General features: G+C 39.0%; 1 protein-coding gene across 10 annotated transcripts; it reads right to left on the reverse strand.

The window, feature by feature from the left end:
- Positions 1-1,309: 1,309 nt before the first annotated feature.
- PCGF6 (polycomb group ring finger 6) lies at positions 1,310-18,265 on the reverse strand. 10 transcript variants are annotated; one of them, XM_085554682.1, is made up of 11 exons: positions 17,908-18,265; positions 17,612-17,711; positions 16,891-16,987; positions 16,274-16,329; positions 15,140-15,199; positions 14,438-14,546; positions 13,507-13,560; positions 10,873-10,900; positions 8,302-8,400; positions 4,841-4,927; positions 1,310-2,919 (listed from the first exon to the last, which is right to left on the reverse strand). In XM_085554682.1, the coding sequence occupies exons 1-11, from the start codon at positions 18,193-18,195 to the stop codon at positions 2,863-2,865; spliced, it is 1,035 nt and encodes a 344-aa protein (XP_085410808.1). In that variant the 5' UTR covers positions 18,196-18,265; the 3' UTR covers positions 1,310-2,862. The 10 variants fall into 10 exon arrangements, 5 of the variants coding, with proteins under 5 accessions (XP_085410808.1, XP_032301471.2, XP_085410809.1 ...); XR_014948735.1 differs by lacking the exon at positions 13,507-13,560 and having other exon boundaries at positions 15,140-15,196; positions 16,270-16,329; XM_032445580.2 differs by lacking the exons at positions 10,873-10,900; positions 13,507-13,560 and adding an exon at positions 5,179-5,206 and having other exon boundaries at positions 4,841-4,948.
- Between the last annotated feature and the right edge of the window lie 36 nt (positions 18,266-18,301).

Raw genomic sequence — 18,301 nt, forward strand, 5'->3', positions numbered from 1 at the left:
TCATGACTTGACCATAGCTTGACTCTGCATTTATGAGCTCCTGACACAACGACTCATGGTCTTCTCCTGCTCAGAGTTGGCTAATTTTGAACTTACAGTTCTATGTCATTGCAAAATAAGTAACCATAAAATAAGACCAGAATTACTTTATCATGCAATGAAATGATACAGTGTCTGTAAACCAATGAACAAGTCCATGCCCACATTGTCTCACTTCCTGAGCATGAGGCTGGCTCATCTCCCATGAGGGCAGAGACGCCATCCCAAAGGCGGCCTGTTGTTACAGAAGCAATTCTATCATCGGAACCACAAGCAGCTGGAGGAAAGCCAAGGTTAAAAGGAGACCAACAGAAACAAAACAGCAGCAGCGGAGCTGAAAGAAGATTGGCACATTTTTAAGCAAGCGGGCTGATTATGCAGGAAACTGCACAGCCCACATTTCAGCCCTGACAATTGCCAAGGGTCACCCCCAGTGCACAATGATGTGCCAAGCCCATCAACCACCCCCAACCCCCAGGGGGTGCAGCAGGAGCTGGAGAGCAGATAAAGCACCAGCGCCTGGAGGGTTCGCTTTAAGGTAGAAGCGAGCAGAATGTTCAGCCAAGAAAACCTTGCTAAGAACATGCTGCATGGAAGAAGCTGAGGGAGAAAAAGAAAGAAGTGGGAAAATAGGGGAAAAAAAAAACCACCAAGGGCTCGTACAAAATATTCCATGCAGCGTTTCTGGTTTTGAATGCAGTTCTATGCACTCCAGCTGTAGCTCTTCTATCATTAAGTAACTGGAAGAATGAAGCCTTGACTTCTCCATTTTAAGTGCTTTGCGGTTTTCTCTATGGATAAACTCTGTAACAACGTTGCAGAAGCCCCTGATACAGTTACTGCTTCAGAGTGGAACAATGTAGCAGGCACTTTAGCTACATTCTCTGCCATTAGTTTTTATTTAGGAAGCCTGACATTCACATCACACCTACAGGCAACACTGTGGCCATGCAGAAGGCAGCATTATCCTGGCAAGGTAAAGATTTGAACCAACTACCAGCTTCTGTATGGACTTGATGAGGTCCCCAATGCAGGATTATTTGTCTTGTATCTATGCTGAAAATTCACCTGAGATTTCATTTCATTCCAGGCAATGACGCTACAGTCAGCTCCGGGGGACATCCTTAATATCAAACCAACTTCCATAGTTAAACCTTCTCATTGATATATATGATTCAAGTAACACCAGAGCACGTCCAGCAGTTTCAGTGTTGAAATGCTACAACCTCAAGGCTGACAAAGGGAAGACGAAATGGAAATGAGAGTTCAATTTTAAATTGGCTAAAATAGACTTTATTTTACCATCACAATATATAATCTCTTATCAACACAACTCACAAAGTCTTTACAAAATAATTCAGTTTTCTAACGTATTTTAAACACTACTTTTGTACAAACCTTGAAGGGAAAACAGGCAATTGTAGTTAGGCAAGTCTTTGTTTGGGGTTTTATTTTTAGAAGCATCACAAGAATTACTTCAAATCAAGAGATTTTTTCTTGCAGTGTTGCCTTTAAAGGCAAAACTTCACACTATTGTAAAGACCTGAAGAACAATTCATGAAAGCTTTCTTTAGACAAAAGATGCCAGGACTCCTGTGCTGACAGCACTGCAGCAGATAGGACGGTAAGCAAACATTTGAGCTAATGTAAGTGCTCTGAAATGCCTCACTAAAGAATCTTCTTCCCTTCACTACACTGACTACGGAGGGACCCTGGTTCTGAACAGTAGCTTTCATGTATCTCCACACATAAGACACAATGTGCAGCAAGAGGGTTGCACAGAAAGCTGTCCCTTAATGCTGCACAACGATGAAAGGCTTCAACAGAACAGAACTGAAAAGCTGTCACAAAACCTGGTAATTGAATATGAACAGAAACATTGCCTACTGTCTATCTTGCATAAGGGTGGTAGTAACAGGCACATGCTATGCTATTTAACCCCCCAAACCTGCTCTCCACTACAATTCATTAACACATACTGGCAGGAGTGGATAAAGCTACCATTTTTCACTGCTGCAAGAAAGATGAGTGCTAAAAAATGAAGGAACCTGAGCTCCTGCTAGTTGAGTTTGACAGATTTTACATGACAGCAGAATTAGGTGATTTTAAACACAGCAAGCAGGTAGAAAGAGGTGCTACTTGTTTTTCCCCCCCTCCATGCATAGTTTAACCAGCTTACAGCCAGCTCATCTCCATTCAGACTAGAGATGCGTGACCCACAATTTGGTGCAAGTCAAACTACCAGCAAATATTTTTCAAGTGCAAACAAAATTGTTTTTCTTCAAGAAAAACAACTGAGTAAAGTTTGTGATACATCATTTCCAACCTATTTTGGTCTCCATTTGAAGAGTTGCCTTCCTCTCCCAAATCACATCTGAAGACAGATGATCACTATTAGCTTTCTTACACCAAATGACTGTTTCCACCCCAGAATATACTGTACTGCCCACTGAGGATCATCCCTGAGAATACTGTTCTAGCTTAGACACTTAGAAAGTAAACAACATCCCATAACTTAGGGAGAAAGGCTGTTCACCCTGTGAGATCTTGCAGGTTTAGGAAGTATTTAAAGAAATGCAGCAACTCTGAGCATTTAAAGTCCCTGAGCTGAGTGAAATTCAATAGCTGTATATATAGAGCACTGTAAAAAAAACAAACAAACAGTGGTAAAGTCAGATGTTAAGTTACAAGCATACAGCAGTCAGTGGTAGTTTCTTTTACTTGCTTCCTGTCACAGAAAATACGATGGCTTTCTTTGGTGAGAAACAGCAGTGAAGGAGCTTCATGACTTCGGATTCTTTCACCTCCTGATACTGTAGCACTCTAAGGTACAGTGAGCGGAGATACAACCAGGCCATAGTGCAGCACAAGTAAACCATCCTAGAGAGAAGAGAGAAACCATATAATCAGTTCTTCTCATAGCAGCTCTGTCCTCAGGGTTTTTCTACCTGACTTTGTGAACCTGACCTAAATTGGAAAGAATCCCACCTGTTAAATCCAAACGTAAGCGTTAGAGTGAGCTGACTGACAGAAACATCATGGCACATGCACCCTTTGATGTTATAAAAGCAGCAGAAACAAGAAGTGCCCCACTTTCCAAATTCAGCATTTCCACAGAAAAGAGTGAAAAAAAAACTTCCATGGCAGATGTGTGCTAAAGGGTCACACTAATTAACTTAGATCAGAGTTCTTACTGTCCAGTTCAGGAAACACTGGAAAAACACAATAGGATTGGGTTACAACAAGGTGAGAGCTGCAAAGAGAAAAGTATCATCTGCAAGACCTCTGTGTCAAGGGCTGGGGACATAAAGGAAGCTACTGTTTTTAGCTTTTCCCATGTGTGAGTCCATTATATCCCTCAGTGACGCAGAGCTTTGAGAAGGGCAGTTTCAGATAGGTGAAAATAACCTGCAGCTGGGATCACATTGCATTCGTGCAACAAAGGGGAAAAAAGGGAGAAATTGCACAGCCATGTAATTAATAACAAGCTTCTTTCCTCAACTACTTGACCAAACTCAATCACAGGCTAACTGTAACACACAATGCAAGTTATGCTGCACTCAATCTGAAGAAACTCTTCCAATGCAGATGGCTGCCTAAGAACACAGGTTCAAATTTCTGCCTTTGGCAAAGTGAAACTTACCTGCATTTTTGAAACCCCCTTTTCTCAGCAAAAAGAGTAACTGCTGACATGCATGAACATGCAAATGACTCAGAACAGTTATTTTTCTCCTCTAACATTGACTGAACTTACACAAATCAAACCTAAAGCTTATTCCTTCAAAGGACTACACTGCTTAAGTAGCTATGGAAGCTATTTTCCCAGTGTGAATAATCTACAGTGAACATGAGAACACAGACAATGACAACGGCAGTTTTGAAAAGCATTTCTACATCCTAGTGAGAGCTGTTAGGAACAATTTCAGCAATACTTGTTTGCCGAGGCAGGAAGGTTACGATGACACAAAATGCCCTTGGAGCTTAATGTAAAAAATACCTATCAGACATTCCTGTGTCGTCATAGTCTCACTGGACCAAGAAAACCATTGAATTTTAGGTCTAGTGAAAACACAAAACTTTGCAAAAAGCAAAGACATTTCTTCTCTTCCCAAGAGAGCAGGCTTGCTAGAAGTCATCACTAGCACAATGATTTTGTAATAATGAGACTTGATATACCCTTGGAGAACAGAACCTTAAACAACTGTTCTCTTCGTGAAGCTGCTGGCTGCTACTTAGCACTAAACATTAATCAGGAAGACCCTATTTTGATATGAAAACCGCAGAACTTCAGTCAGATCCACTTGTGACAAGAAATTAAAACAAAGCAGTTTTCAATACAGTCATTTCCCAAGAGCATCTTTCATACATGAAAAGACTTTGTGCAACGACAAAGTAAAAAACTACATACATTTAATGATACCTCTTCTATTTCCTGAAGCTTTTTAGTAGAGAGTATTTCCACAGCTACAACTCCATGTTGTACTTACCATAAACTCGTTATATTAGAAGCAAGTTTGTTACCAGTGGTTTCATCCTCCTGATTTCTATGGCTGGTATAATTTATCATTAGTTAGACACAAGCTCTTTTCAGAATAGAACAATTCTGCACCTAGAACATCATCAAGCTGTTGACAACACTTCTATTACCTGGTATATTTTTCAACTACGTTTACAATATAAAGAACAATTTGCATAAGCTGAAAGTTTTTGTAAGTAACTTGTTCAGTTAAGTTTGTGTTACCCGTTAGAATATTTCTTAACCTATTTTAAAACAGCACAAAGCCCCAGTTGTCACACATACCTGTACAGCACTTTCTCCTATGACTTGCCGGATCTCTCTCAGTGTCTGGTAGTGTTCTAACAGGTGATCACCACATATTATGTCTACCTGTGGAAGAACACAAACATTGTCAAGTTTAACTTGGCTTTGAACTAGCAAGACAGTGTCTAAGCCATTTAAATTTGATAGTTCATAAAGTAAGACTAAAGCTGCTTAGAATTCCATCACAGCACGTCTGACTCTACAGAAATCTTTATCTTCGCTGTCAAAATGCATTTAGCATGCACAACACTAATGCTTTGCCCTAAAGCTCCCTTCCATTCCCCAGGTTGGGGCTTACTTCTGGAATGAAGAGGAATTTGCTTCACTTCCAGTTGGGAGAGCCCACTGAAAAAAAAATAAAAATAAGCAAACCCAAACTGCTTGGGAATAGTGTGATGGATTAAATAGGAATTTAGATCAAATATTAGAATGACCACACAAACACCTACAATCATTCATTATCTGCAAAAAAAGGGCAAGCAAGTAATGGGCCAGTACCACCTTCACTCCTATTCTGAGCAAGAAAACAAGAGTAAATTTGCTTAAGACTGCTTGGAAGAAAGATCTGAATAAAAAGGATGAAGCTCACTGTATACCACTGTCAGCTAGCATTTCTCACACAGTCCTTCAAAATGTAATCAACATTTCAGTGATGGAAATAACAGGCACATTCAGCAATTCTAAATAACATCCTCGACTGCAGCTAAACTACATCAGGGTCTGCAATTCCAGAGAATGCACTTTTGTTAAGTAGCTGTGCATCCAAAGTGTTACTTTGGGGGAAAAAAACCAGATGCATAGTGAGGTACTCCAAACTCCTTTTGCCTCGAGTACTACAAAAAGATAAGCTTCTTCATTAGGGCAACTAACCCAGCACTGTTTCTCTCACAACTGCAGCTTCACTATATTCTCATTCTCAGCAATTCCTAAGGAGGGCTCTCATTTGTATATTACAATGATCAAACCTCAAAATTAAAAGCACTGCTAACATGCTGTTATGCAGCTTTCATGGAGGGACAGGTTTATGCTTTGCCACTACACTGGTCAGGGAGCACATACTGCAGTATTGTTACCTGTCCTCTTACACGGTTATACAGTCACTTACACTATGCTCTGTGCTTCAGCTGTTCAGTTTATCTCTATGTATGCTCCTTTGCACACTGACATCTCTTCTACTCTTCATGAAAAAAATTAGAAACATTTGTGTCTGATGCTTGTAGACTGTATTGTTCTGAGCATTGGGAACAAAAGAATCCTAATCCTTAGAGATAAATTCATTTATATACTATGAGAATGATGTGGAATACTCAGTTTCTATTGGAATATATTTTAAATACTGGTTCCAGAAAGCACATATGATATAAACTGCTTCGTATTATTTCTGCTTTTATCTTGCAGAAAGAAGCCAGCAAGCAAACATTAAACAGGACATAACATCAAACACTGATATCATATATTAAAAAAAAAATACATAAACACTTGGGTACATTTGTTTAACACCTCAAATCTTGATTGTTTTTTGTTTGTTTTTGAAGTGGTTTGCAGTTGTTTCTCCTCTTTCCCTGGCATTCGAGCCTCTACATTTCTTACTGTAGGAAGACAGATTTGCCTGCTTTGTATTCCAGTGATGTATGAATTTAATGATTTCTCCTTTAAAAGCCATGTTCACATTTTTCATACCAAAAGGAAAGAAAAATTCTATCTTGTTCTCACTGATATGAATATGTATACACACACTTTATTTTTCCTGCAGAAAGAGGAAAATAAACATCTATTTGCTCAGTATAGTATGTAAACAAAGTGGCAACTGCTGACAGCCTTTCAAAACAGAATGAGAATTCTTGATTCAAGATACCCCATAGCAGACCCTCTTGTTGCCCCAGTTTCAAACAGCAGTCATTAAAGATTCAGTGTCTTCTAACAGATTGTTCTTTTCCCCCACATTCACCTCCTCATATGCTCTTCATGTTATTTCCTATTCCTTTCTCTCTAACACCAAAGGCAGAATTTCTGCCTGCTAATTGTTATACTAGAATTCATTCTGTAATGACAAAAGAAAAAAAGCTGCAAAAAAAAAAAAATCCCAGGCCAGCATGGAAATCAGTTGCAAAACCCATGTCTCTAAGGAATCCTTGTGCCTTAGAGACATTACTATATTCTGTTATGAAAGGGGCACCAGCAACACAAGCGATGTGAATCTACTCTAGTCCTGACTAGCTGGTAAAATTGTAGCCAGCTAACAGTAATAGTGATAAGTGAGACAGCACTGAATACAGCTTGACCTTTTGCTTGAAGGAAAAATGAATGTGCAGCTACTTAACTCAAACACAGCTTGAAAAAAATCTGATTAAAACAAAGAAAATAGCCTTTCCATTACAGCATTTATTTTTGTTAGGTGACGTGCTTACTGCACTCAAGAGCTACTCCCCCTAAAGAACATGTTAACAGGCACTCACAAATTATACTCACCAAGTAAGACAAAGCTAAAAAGGAAAATGGCCATATAAGGGAAAACCCCAAGAGAAAATCTGGCCTAGAAAGCATTAAATCTCAATCAATGGTTTCTATGCCAACCCATATAATCCAGGGGAGGACAAGGAAAACAGTTTTGGAGGTCAGCATGAATATTTAGGATAATTATTCAAAAACTGTGATTTGCTTTTTCTAAGGTACCAGAAACATCTGTTCCATGGGCTAAGACTGGCATAAGGAGGCTGTATCAGCAATGACACTGTACGAGAACAGACTTTCTTCCACTCTTACCCCACAGGCTACAGTTCACATACACACCTGCAGAAAAGCAAATCTGAGTGCAGAATATTCCTATTTCTACATAAAAATGTAGAGATCAGCTAAGCTGCAAGTCTCTCTGGAGTCTCTCCTGTCCTTACAGTGTGAATGCTAAGAAGTACAGCGTTACTGCAGGATGAGTTCAAAGGAAAACACACATTAAAGCAAATCTTCTCATTTTCTCCCAACTTAAAGTAACGAACGGGAAAAAAAAAAATAAAAAAATCTCAAGTCTAGTGTATTAGATGAGCTCAAGATTGAAAAACCTGAAAGATTTGCCTATATCTGCGTTCATATTTTTAATTCCAACACATCCATTCACAACTTTCAAACCTTGTTTGCTTCTTTCAACGTACAGTTTCATTTTACTAACATTTTGCTCTTCTGTCAGTTTCTGCCTTCATATCCTCTCATGCTTATATACTTCTCTACCTACCCACTCAATTTTATCTTCGAAACAAAAGGTTATTCTTTGTTATGAGTTTCACCTGCTGAAATCTTACATGGCACTACAGAAGCTTCATACACACAATAATGAGAACTTAAACACATTGCAAATCAGTTGGGAGAGCTGCTCCTACTTCTGCAACTACGAACAACAGAGGCATTAGATCACAGTGAACTAGAAAGTGCCACTGTAAGTGACATACCTGACAAGCAGGATCCAGATCCATCTTCCTTCTGAGGAATTTCTCCACGTGTCCAATTGTTGCCTCCCCTGAAACACGCACAAACTTCTTTTCCAAAGGCTGTAAAGAATAAACATATGACCTTAAGACCCTGTACATTTTCAGCCATCATCTCTATCAATCCCCAAACCCAACTAAAGGCCCACTAACTACAGAAGACAGCTTAAGGTTTGGAATTTTGGATCTATTTCCAGATTACCTCATAGGCAAAGGACTAACTACGTATTAACAGACTCTGCATTCAAACTTCCTGCTGATTGAAACAACATTTAAAAGTAACTACTGACTTCAGTCTTATTTCACTAATGAAGTAAAAGAAAATGGGATTTCCTATTAATTCAGCACATAAATTAGCATTACAGAGCATTTCAAGAACTCTTCCCTTCAACCCCTCTCTGCTTCTAAACAGCATTTACTGAGAAGCGTGAGCGATTCCCTAAGATTTGCTTTTCACCAATCTGGGCTTGCACATCAGACGTGAATTCAAACAGTTAAATGCTATCATTTTGTAACGTAAGGAACTTAACTTGCTTAACATGTTAGAAGTATCACAGATTTGGTTGGAATCAACTTAATAGTCCATAAAATACCAGAATCCATTAAAATCCTCTACTATGCATAACAGTATGTTTTATGAGAAATAGATAAGAAATGGACTTAGAAAGTAGACAAATAAACCTGTTAATCATGAAACAGAAATAAAACACATGAAGATAAAGAAAGAGAAAATGTATTGAAGTAGGGAGGTAATACACAGCAAAAAATATTGGAGATGCTGTAGAAGAATACCTGTTAAAAATGTGGTATTTCTATAAAAATCAATGGCACTTCAGTCTATGGAGTCTAATGTACTGCATTATAAGCAGTACAGAATGATTCCCTGAGAGTTACAGTGGGCAGCCTTTGGCCTTCAACATCCTCAAAAACCAGAACTAAAGTGATTGGAAATGCACTATTTATTACTTAAAAGGGAAAAATACACACAAAATCCCTTTTCTGAGTCACTCATTATTTATTTTTTTAAAAAATTATGTTAAGAGCTAAACATGTTTTAAAAGGCCAAACCATTTCTACTTGAACGGCATGAACAATATCCTGGAACAGATATCCACAGGGAGACTGTGGATGCTGCGTCTCTGGAGGTGTTCAAGGCCAGGCTGGATGGGGCCCTGGGCAACCTGATCTAGTAAACTAGTAAACATGGAAGTTTGGTGGCCCTGCCATGCAGGGGGGTTGAAGCTTCATGATCCTTGAGGTCTCTTCCAACCTGGATCATTCTGTGTGATTCTGTGTAATATCAGATGGAATAAATGCCTGACACAGATTTTAAAATTAGAAAACACAAGTTAATAGAATGTTTGAATTGCCCAACAGCCATTTGTGGTGGACCCAGTATGAAAGACAAAAATCAAACAAAAAAAAACAAAAAAAAGGGCAAACAGGAGACATGAAGGATTGGAAGTGATATAAAAACAAGAACACTGGAAGAAAAATAATAGTGTGATAGATAAGGAGCATAAAGAACATACAGAGTGCTGGGTGGTGCTTGGGAGAAACAGGTGAATAAAAATAACAGGTACATTTTCAGAATCACTGCCTCTGTTTTACAGAAAAAAGTTCTACTTGTGAAACTGAACTTCAATTTTCACACTTTGCACACATGAAATCTTCTTTATCTAACAGTTTCAGATTGCCTCCCAAGCTCTCTCATACTGAATGTTGTTAGTATTTAAAAATACCAGGAATAAATTTTGTCATATTCAACATTTCAGATTTGTGCTTGCAAAATATATTGATTAGAAATCAACTCAGCTGAGAACAAAGGAACCTAGTAATATATACAACTATACAGCAAAATTGGAGTTTTACTGCTACTGCTAGCAGCAAAACATCTCATTGCTATTCTGTGCCATTTCATCTTTTGATTCCTACAATCCCCAAAACAATGCAACACAACACTCACTGTGTTCTTTTGAATTATATCCCCCTTCCTTGCCCTGAACAGTGATTTATTTTCTAGATGTTTAACCAAAACAGTGGAATAACATACTCTGCAAATCTCTAATTACAGCCTATGAAATAACACAGGCAGTAAAGAATGAGCAGTGCTTCCACAGATCTCAACCAATTCAGTTTAGTGTAACAATGCAAAGCAGAAGATATATTCTTTAGGAGGACAGGGAATGCTATTTCTCACTCATCAGAACCACACTTCTGCTTAGCATTCCAAGAAAAATCATACTAATGCACCTTTTGGTGGGAGATATAAGAATAATAACCTAGGTGAAATTTCGTCAACATAAGTTCCATTCTCCTACCATATCTAATTCTCTAGCCTTGGAAGTATTCACTTCCTACTCTGTGATGCTATATGATGACAGGTTTGAACATTTGTTGCATTCCATTATGCTGCTAAAAGTTCAGGCTGCCCTCGATGTAAGAAAAACAAAGACAAACTAAATTAAATACATTCAGGTTATATGATTTACTTCAGAAATACGTATAAGAGAAAAGTTCAAATCACTTCTGCACCTTAAAATTCCCTGTGCCTTCGTTAGCTCTGAAAAACAAGAGAAGAGTAAACACAATCAGTATTGCTAAGGTTAACAATTAGCAACACCCTCAAGCTCTTTATTATAAGAACTATTTAATTAGTAAGCCTGGCATATCAAGCTTATTTTTAAAATAAATTCCTTTCATTAAAATCAAGTATACAAAACAGCATTAGTTGAAAGTTATTCATCTTCCCCTAGCCTTTATTTGGTACCCCCATTTCTTTCTTTTGAATTCAGTTACTCAGGACTTTGATAAACTTTATCTATATGAAATGAAAAAAGCAACACACACTAAAGCCATATTTTACATATAATATCAGATAAGTTATTAGGAATAGGTTGTAATATCAGTGCTGTTTAAATATCCATACTTCATCATCCTCGATAGTTGGAATCTTAATACACAGTTCCTAGAAGCTGCTGACAGAACACGCCCAATCACTTAAGAAGCTTTCAGTGCTTTCCAGACTATAATTACAGGATTAATGGTAATGCTGTCTAGGAACTCAGGAAAGCAGCAAGAACTTCACTGGAAGGTCAAACAAAGAGGTGGCAAATGACCAGATTCCCAGCTGGTCTCAATGGAAGTTCATTGGTTTGGATGGCCTGAGCATGTGAGCTCCCACTTATCTACACAGAGCATTCCCATCCCATAGCACAGTGTACACATTTCTCACTGAATTAAGCCCAATACATGACATTTCACTACTTTTGCATTACTTTGGCTAGCACATATGTATGACAGAGGTAAAAATACAGTATTTCACTGTTCTGGAGAGAGCCAAGGAGAAATATGACTACAAACTGCCAATATTTCTACTGACTGTTTAATACAGCAATGCTTGTTCAGACCACACTCTAGCGTGGCACTTGCAGATTAGTGTAATTAGCTATCAAACATATTTAAGTAGCACCATCACCGATTTTTGCCACTGAATTGAAATGTAAAGTTACTAGGAAGCAAACAGACAAGCTTTTCCACTCTTGTTATTTACTTTGATGCAGTTCCACTGTTTCAAGACATTGTTCAATATATCTAAATACAAAGCAGAATGTAAAGCTTATAAAATAACAATTATTGCTGGATTGTTCCACCTACTCCAAGTCTCCCTTCCCCAAAGAGCTTTCTTAACATTCCACTGCCAAGATAAGCACTTTGATTTTGACCTTGGAAGAAAACAGATTAAACCTTAACACAGAAATAAGATCAAACATTAAAAAAAGACCCTAACATAAATTGCAAAACAGACATTAAGTCAATATCCTTGTTTAATTTGAATCTTTCTTATCTTCACTCACCTAAATAATGAAAGCAGAGGACATTTCTGCATACTGCAGATTGTATTTGCACAATTGCACTTGCTCTGGTGCTAGACTACAATAGAAACTTGAACTAAAGCTACCAGAAGAACAAATGCAACATAGATTTAAAAGCCATCTTGTTCCACACACAGGCATGTACATGTTTAATTCATTTTGAGGTATAAATTGCCCTTCCATTTCTTACTCTGGGAAAGAGAAAGATGTACCTGCTGAAAATCACCCAGCGCCACAGTGGGAGTAACCAGGAACCATGAGAGTGGAGCTCTAAATCACAGTACTTTCACCACTAATTCAAACTGTATAAGATCCTGCAGACAAGATAACATAACAAAGCTTTCTACACAGGGATCAAGAAACAGTGTTCCAACCTGAAAGGGACGTAACTGGAATCCAATTTCACTTATTTGAAGTCATTTGACATCGTAACTGGCAATAGGGCACTCAAAGAGAAGGCACTGTTGGGGTGAGCAAGTTCCTTCTGCCACCTGGTGGGCCAGCACAACACTGGCTGCTACCTGACAGGTCTCAGAATGAGCATCCCTCACCCTGTTTTCTGTACAATACACATTGAACTTTGCTTCACTCTCCTTGTACAATACATGACTCTTGGCTTTACTTGTAATGATCCTGCTCATAATACAAAAAACATTAGTTTTCTCCTTATCTCAATTCTTCCAACTCAGAGATGTGCTCCAACATCATCCTACTCAGAAGGACAGCAATGTAATACATTGTTTAAAAAGAAGAATCTAAGACAGAGGAAAAAAAACAAAGGACAGCATGTGTTCAACCTGAGACAGCTAAAACTGTATTTGTCTGCAGAACACTTCATAGAACAGTCTTAGGCATGACCCTGACTGCTTTACAATGTATATGTGAGCACAAAGTACTCCTGACAGTCAAACATGGAAAACTAACACGGAATTCAATTGAGTGGAGACATAAGCATATTCTATAACATGGCAGGGATTCTTCTGTTGATACTTAGCTCAAGAAAAACACCTTCTAATCCCACACTCTCCTGTCTCAGCTGCCTAAAGAAATGAAGAAAAAATAACAAAAATCCACATAATGGGCAACAAAAAATAAACAAGTCACACCACCTAAATGATCAAAGATTTGTACTCTGAATTAAAGAAAACACAGTAGGAAGATTGGAGCTAAGAAACAAAAAGGCTAGGACAATCTCTGTAAAAAGTGAAGTCAGACAAGGTTGGTACACTTTGCTGCTAGTTTCCCAAGTTCTGAACACTTCACCTCATTCGTGTAACAGTTTTGAAACACTTACGTGTGTGAGCTCTCAGAGCACTGTGCAGACACGCAGGTCAAAAGCAGAGGCAATCTGCATGGAGGAGCATGCGGTGCACAAGAATCAAGTTACTTCCTCCATCAATTCAACCAATTCTGCACCATGCAGTGCTCTCAGTAGTTAAAGATTTTACTCTACACATAATAATTTCTCAGTCACTGCCCTGTAAATTTGCAGATAGGCAAAGAAATATAATTTCTGCTTCCCACATTCCTGAAAACAGCATACTGTTAGCAAATACTGAACCGGTAAAGCCTGTCTACAATGAGCTCTATATTACTCAGCAAAGCAGTAACAGACTCCTCCAGGCACATGTCAGAGTCACACTACAATTTGTAACCATGACTAAAGTGTTCTGGTCACTCATCCACATATGCTATAACCCTGAAGGAAATGTACTACCCCAAACACTATCACTGCAACCACAGCGATTTCAGAGATGTTCCTTTGCTTCCCTTTCCCCATTTCAGAAGGGCTACAATCTTTCCTGGTGAGCCATCCTTAGAAAACAGGTTTTTGTTGCTAATAACAGAATGTCACGTACAACTGCAGTCGCCCAGTTACACGACCAAGACCTAGTACAGTCATTACTAACGGTACTGCCACCTACAGGGTGGAAGTAACTATAAGAGACAGGAATTTTGTTCTATTTACAGAGACAGCACTACTTTAAAAGAATAAAATGAATGCAAACTGTAACGTTCTAAGCTTTTTAAAAATCTATTTCTTTAAAAAGACACCTTAAATATATTATCTGCATCACCCAGATATGCAAAATAGCTGAAAACAGCCTCCCGTCTGCTACTTGAGATGCAAGAAGTAAATACTCAATAAAAACAAAGAGTTAAAAGCAGTCTGAGAGCAGAACCCTCACAGCAGCAGTTTGCTCAGACATTTGTCCACAACTTACCCAATGAATTCGAGCAGTATTGAGATGTCAAGTTCTGGTGGGATCCGAAACACAGAGCCCAGAACCTTTCGAGGTCTTCCTCTGCTCGCTGGAACTGGCTGTGGGACAGCTAAAATATTCAAATAGCCAAAATGCAAACACAGCTTGAAATAAAAACAGAGTAAGATGCTAAAACGTGCCAACCAAAACGGATGAGCTCAAAGGGAAGAAGCACCCGTGACACTCACCCTATTTTTTTTTTAAATCAGCCCTGTATACATTTCTTGCTGTGTATTTGAACCAGTATTTTGTCAGCTTTCAGCATAGCAACTCTCAAAAAAGTTGGTTTTTGTCTTACTATAAAGCAAACAACTAAGATAACCCCTTATCTGTCAATGGACATTCAAGTTCTTACCTATTAGACTTCCTCAACTTACAATTTTTATTAGGGGTTAGAAAATACAGTGAGCAAATATTTCACATATTTTCCTGAGCAAAAGTAAAATATAAACTGTAAAAATACCCAAACGCAACCTAAGTTTAAGGGTTGCTAGTTTCCATGTTCCGCTTTAGTAACTTGAGAACTATGACAACCAAGAATCTCACATTTCCAACACCACATACTTACTTTAGTTGTGAAATAAAATCTGAAGGAAAACTACTAAAAATAAATGGGATGGTAAGTAACTCCTTAGCAACATCCTCTAAATGATAATAGCTCACCTGGTTTGGGCACTTCTAATCCTCTCTCTTTATAGAAGTCATGCATTTGTTTTTTTTCTCCTGAAAAAAACCCACACAGAACAGATTGAAATGTTACTTCAGATGCTGAGAACATACAGTTACCAACTGTTAGAGCTGAAAAATTTTCCAAATGCCAACAAATTTCCACTATCATTAGTATTCCATACAAACTTTAACTGCTTAAAATACCCAGACATAGCAAAAAACTTGGACAAAAATCATACTGAATTATCTGCACAAAACAGTATCCTTTTGACTGTTTCTACTCTTAAACTTACACCATTCACAGTCTATACATGCAGTCTACCCAAGCAGACTGCATATATTCAATGGCTCCTGAAGTACAAGGTAGTGGATATGAGACAATGAATGTACATAGTCAGAAGGAAAAAAAAACATAACAGCATTGCAGATTGAAAAATAAAAACAGTAAAAACCAAGATTTCAGAGAATCTGTCAGTCCCAGCAGCTGTTTTGTTTTTTATTTTCCTCCCCCTCTTGAGACAAATGAACTCACAAATAGATGAAATGATGTATTCTTTACTTATGCAAAGCATGAAGCATGGCTACGGAAGATGATCTGAATATGCTCCCAGACACAGTAACACCTGCTTTACGTGATAGAAAACAAACAAAAACACCTTCAGCACAGCTGTGGTGTCCATTATCAGAATTGAGGCTTGTTCCTGCTGTGGTGTTTTTAAGGGGAAATAAAACCCCCACAAAAAAATAAACTTGCCATTTAAAAACAAAACACACATTACCTTGCATATAACCAGGCCCGAAATAGGAATTTATAACCATTAACAAAGCTCACTTAAGCACCACAACTGCTTCATTATAGTGATTAAAAACAGAACTTCCAGATCACTGTTGTATATCATGTTACATTTTACACGTATAGACCTGTCCAGGGTACATACAGCCATGCATAAAAAAAACTTAGAAGCCAGAAAAATGCCAGTTGGCACAGATAATTCATTAGGATCGATAACCAAATGTTGTGAAACTATTTTTAAGGAGCTCAGAGTTAAAACGGGACTTAGAATTACTGTCCTTTCTGCTCACTCTTCCCAATCTCTAGATGGCAATAAAATAAAGAAATGGACTTACTTTCCTCCAAATTGACAACTAATTTATAGACTATGTCTTGTAGTTGCCTGTCCAGTCTATCAAAGAGAAAAAAAAAAAGTCTTTAATGTAAAGAATTCTTTATTTCACCAAATTCTATGAAAACTGCTAAATACACTGTTGAAATGATGTAAGAGACACAGCAGCAACTCCACCTGCCTGAATTCATGTCCTACCAACAGAGCTCCAATAGAAGAAGCCATATTAAAAATAACAACAAAACAACACCCTATAAAAGCAGTTCAATAAACTGAAACTCCATTTTCAGACTTAGTAAATATACCACACCAAAAAAGATTGTTCTAAAAGTCTATCAACTCAAACAGCTTGAGATCTTTCTCACATAATCTACAACACTGTGCAAGTGCACAAAATAGCCCAGAGTGGAAGGGTAAGCAAACCCTGCAAAGAGAAAAAAGAAACTGAATAATTTTATTGTCACTATCGAGGTGAAGCTTACAAAGCAAAGAACACAATGCCTTCCTTGTGACTGTACCTTCATTTGGAGCTGGAAAGCACTACAGGCTGTAAAATCATACTTCCAAAAGCAAACAGCAAAACGTGATGTTATGCCAACAGAAGTGGGACAGACTTGTTACCTGATATTATAAAGGGGCTGTGTCTGATGTACAACTATATTGCATTTTGGACATCTGTTGCTATAGTAGAAGTGCCTCACTATGCAGCTTTTACAAACTGTAAAAGAATAAACAAAATCTTATAAGTCACGTGTCCATTTGACATCTGCTTAAGCAAGAGAAGCAATTACATTCAGACTTGTCAAACAGCTCATTAGAAACAAAATAAAGTATTCCAGCAGCACGAACAAACAGCCTGTACCACACAGGATACAACACACAGGTTTATAATCCTACTGATACAAAGGTAGGTGTTTAATATTCTAAGTGCAACATCCAGGATAAAAGCAGAGTTAAGTCAACAGACAGACTGCTACAGATAAAAGGTTTGCTGAAAAGCATCCTACAATTTCCGAAGAACTAAAGTAGGAAATAATTATGCAATTCTCATTGTATTCTATGCGTGCTTAACATATGTAGCAATTCTACTTTCATTTTACCTGGGCTTCACCCTTCCCTATATATCCTTCTCTACCTCCCTCCTAACCCAGCCAACTAAGTTGGCTTAATCCTTGACTGAGTTAATGATTTGCTGGTACTTGGTATAAACATCAACACGTTTCCCTTAAGAATGATTTAGCTCTAAATAGCAGACTATCTCTGTGAAGTCAGAACACCTGAACAGCTGTTTTTTGGTCACACTCGCAGCTAAAGTGCTTGGAATAGCAGCAGTGGTACTTACAGGTGTGCAGACACTCTGTAATAGTCGTAGCATCAATAAAGTAACCTTTACAGATGGAACACAGGATGTAAGGGGTCAGCTCCGCGAGGTTTATCATACGCTACAAACAAAACCAGCGGACAAGAACTTAAACACAGATACAAAGCCACCAAGTCACCCAGTTCCAGCTCCCAAAACACCCCATTCCCACCCCGAATCCTCCCCAATCCCCCAGCACCAGCCGCCCCCTCCTGCACGCCGGGAGCCGGGCCCGGGTACCTCAGCGCTGCCCGCCTTTACACCCTCCTCCTCTTTACCTCCCGGTCGTCGTCCGAGTCGAGCTCTCCATCATCTGTACCAAAGCGACCCCCGGCGTCCCCCTCCAGCTCTTCTTCCTCCATCTCCTCCTCCTCATCGTCGTCTTCATCGTCCTCATCGCCGCTCGATTCCGAGCGGCTCCGCTCGAACTCGAAGGGCAAAGAGCGCGACCCGGAGCAGCTGGGGGCTCCCTCCATCTCCTGCTCCTCATCAGCAGGGCCCGCACCGGCTCCATCTCCACCCGACAGCCCCGAAACCACCGAGCCCGCGTCTCCGTCCGCGTCCATGGCTCGGGCCGAGGGTTGAACTGCTGCCTGTGGTACCGTGCACCAGCAGGCAGGCAGGCCGGGCTGCCGTAAAGCCCTCCCGGCAGCGTCGCAAAATGAAGCTCCG

This window comes from Coturnix japonica, chromosome 8 (genome assembly GCF_054131305.1).
Source record: "Coturnix japonica strain WE chromosome 8, WE-NBRP24, whole genome shotgun sequence".
Classification (NCBI taxonomy): Eukaryota; Metazoa; Chordata; class Aves; order Galliformes; family Phasianidae; genus Coturnix; species Coturnix japonica.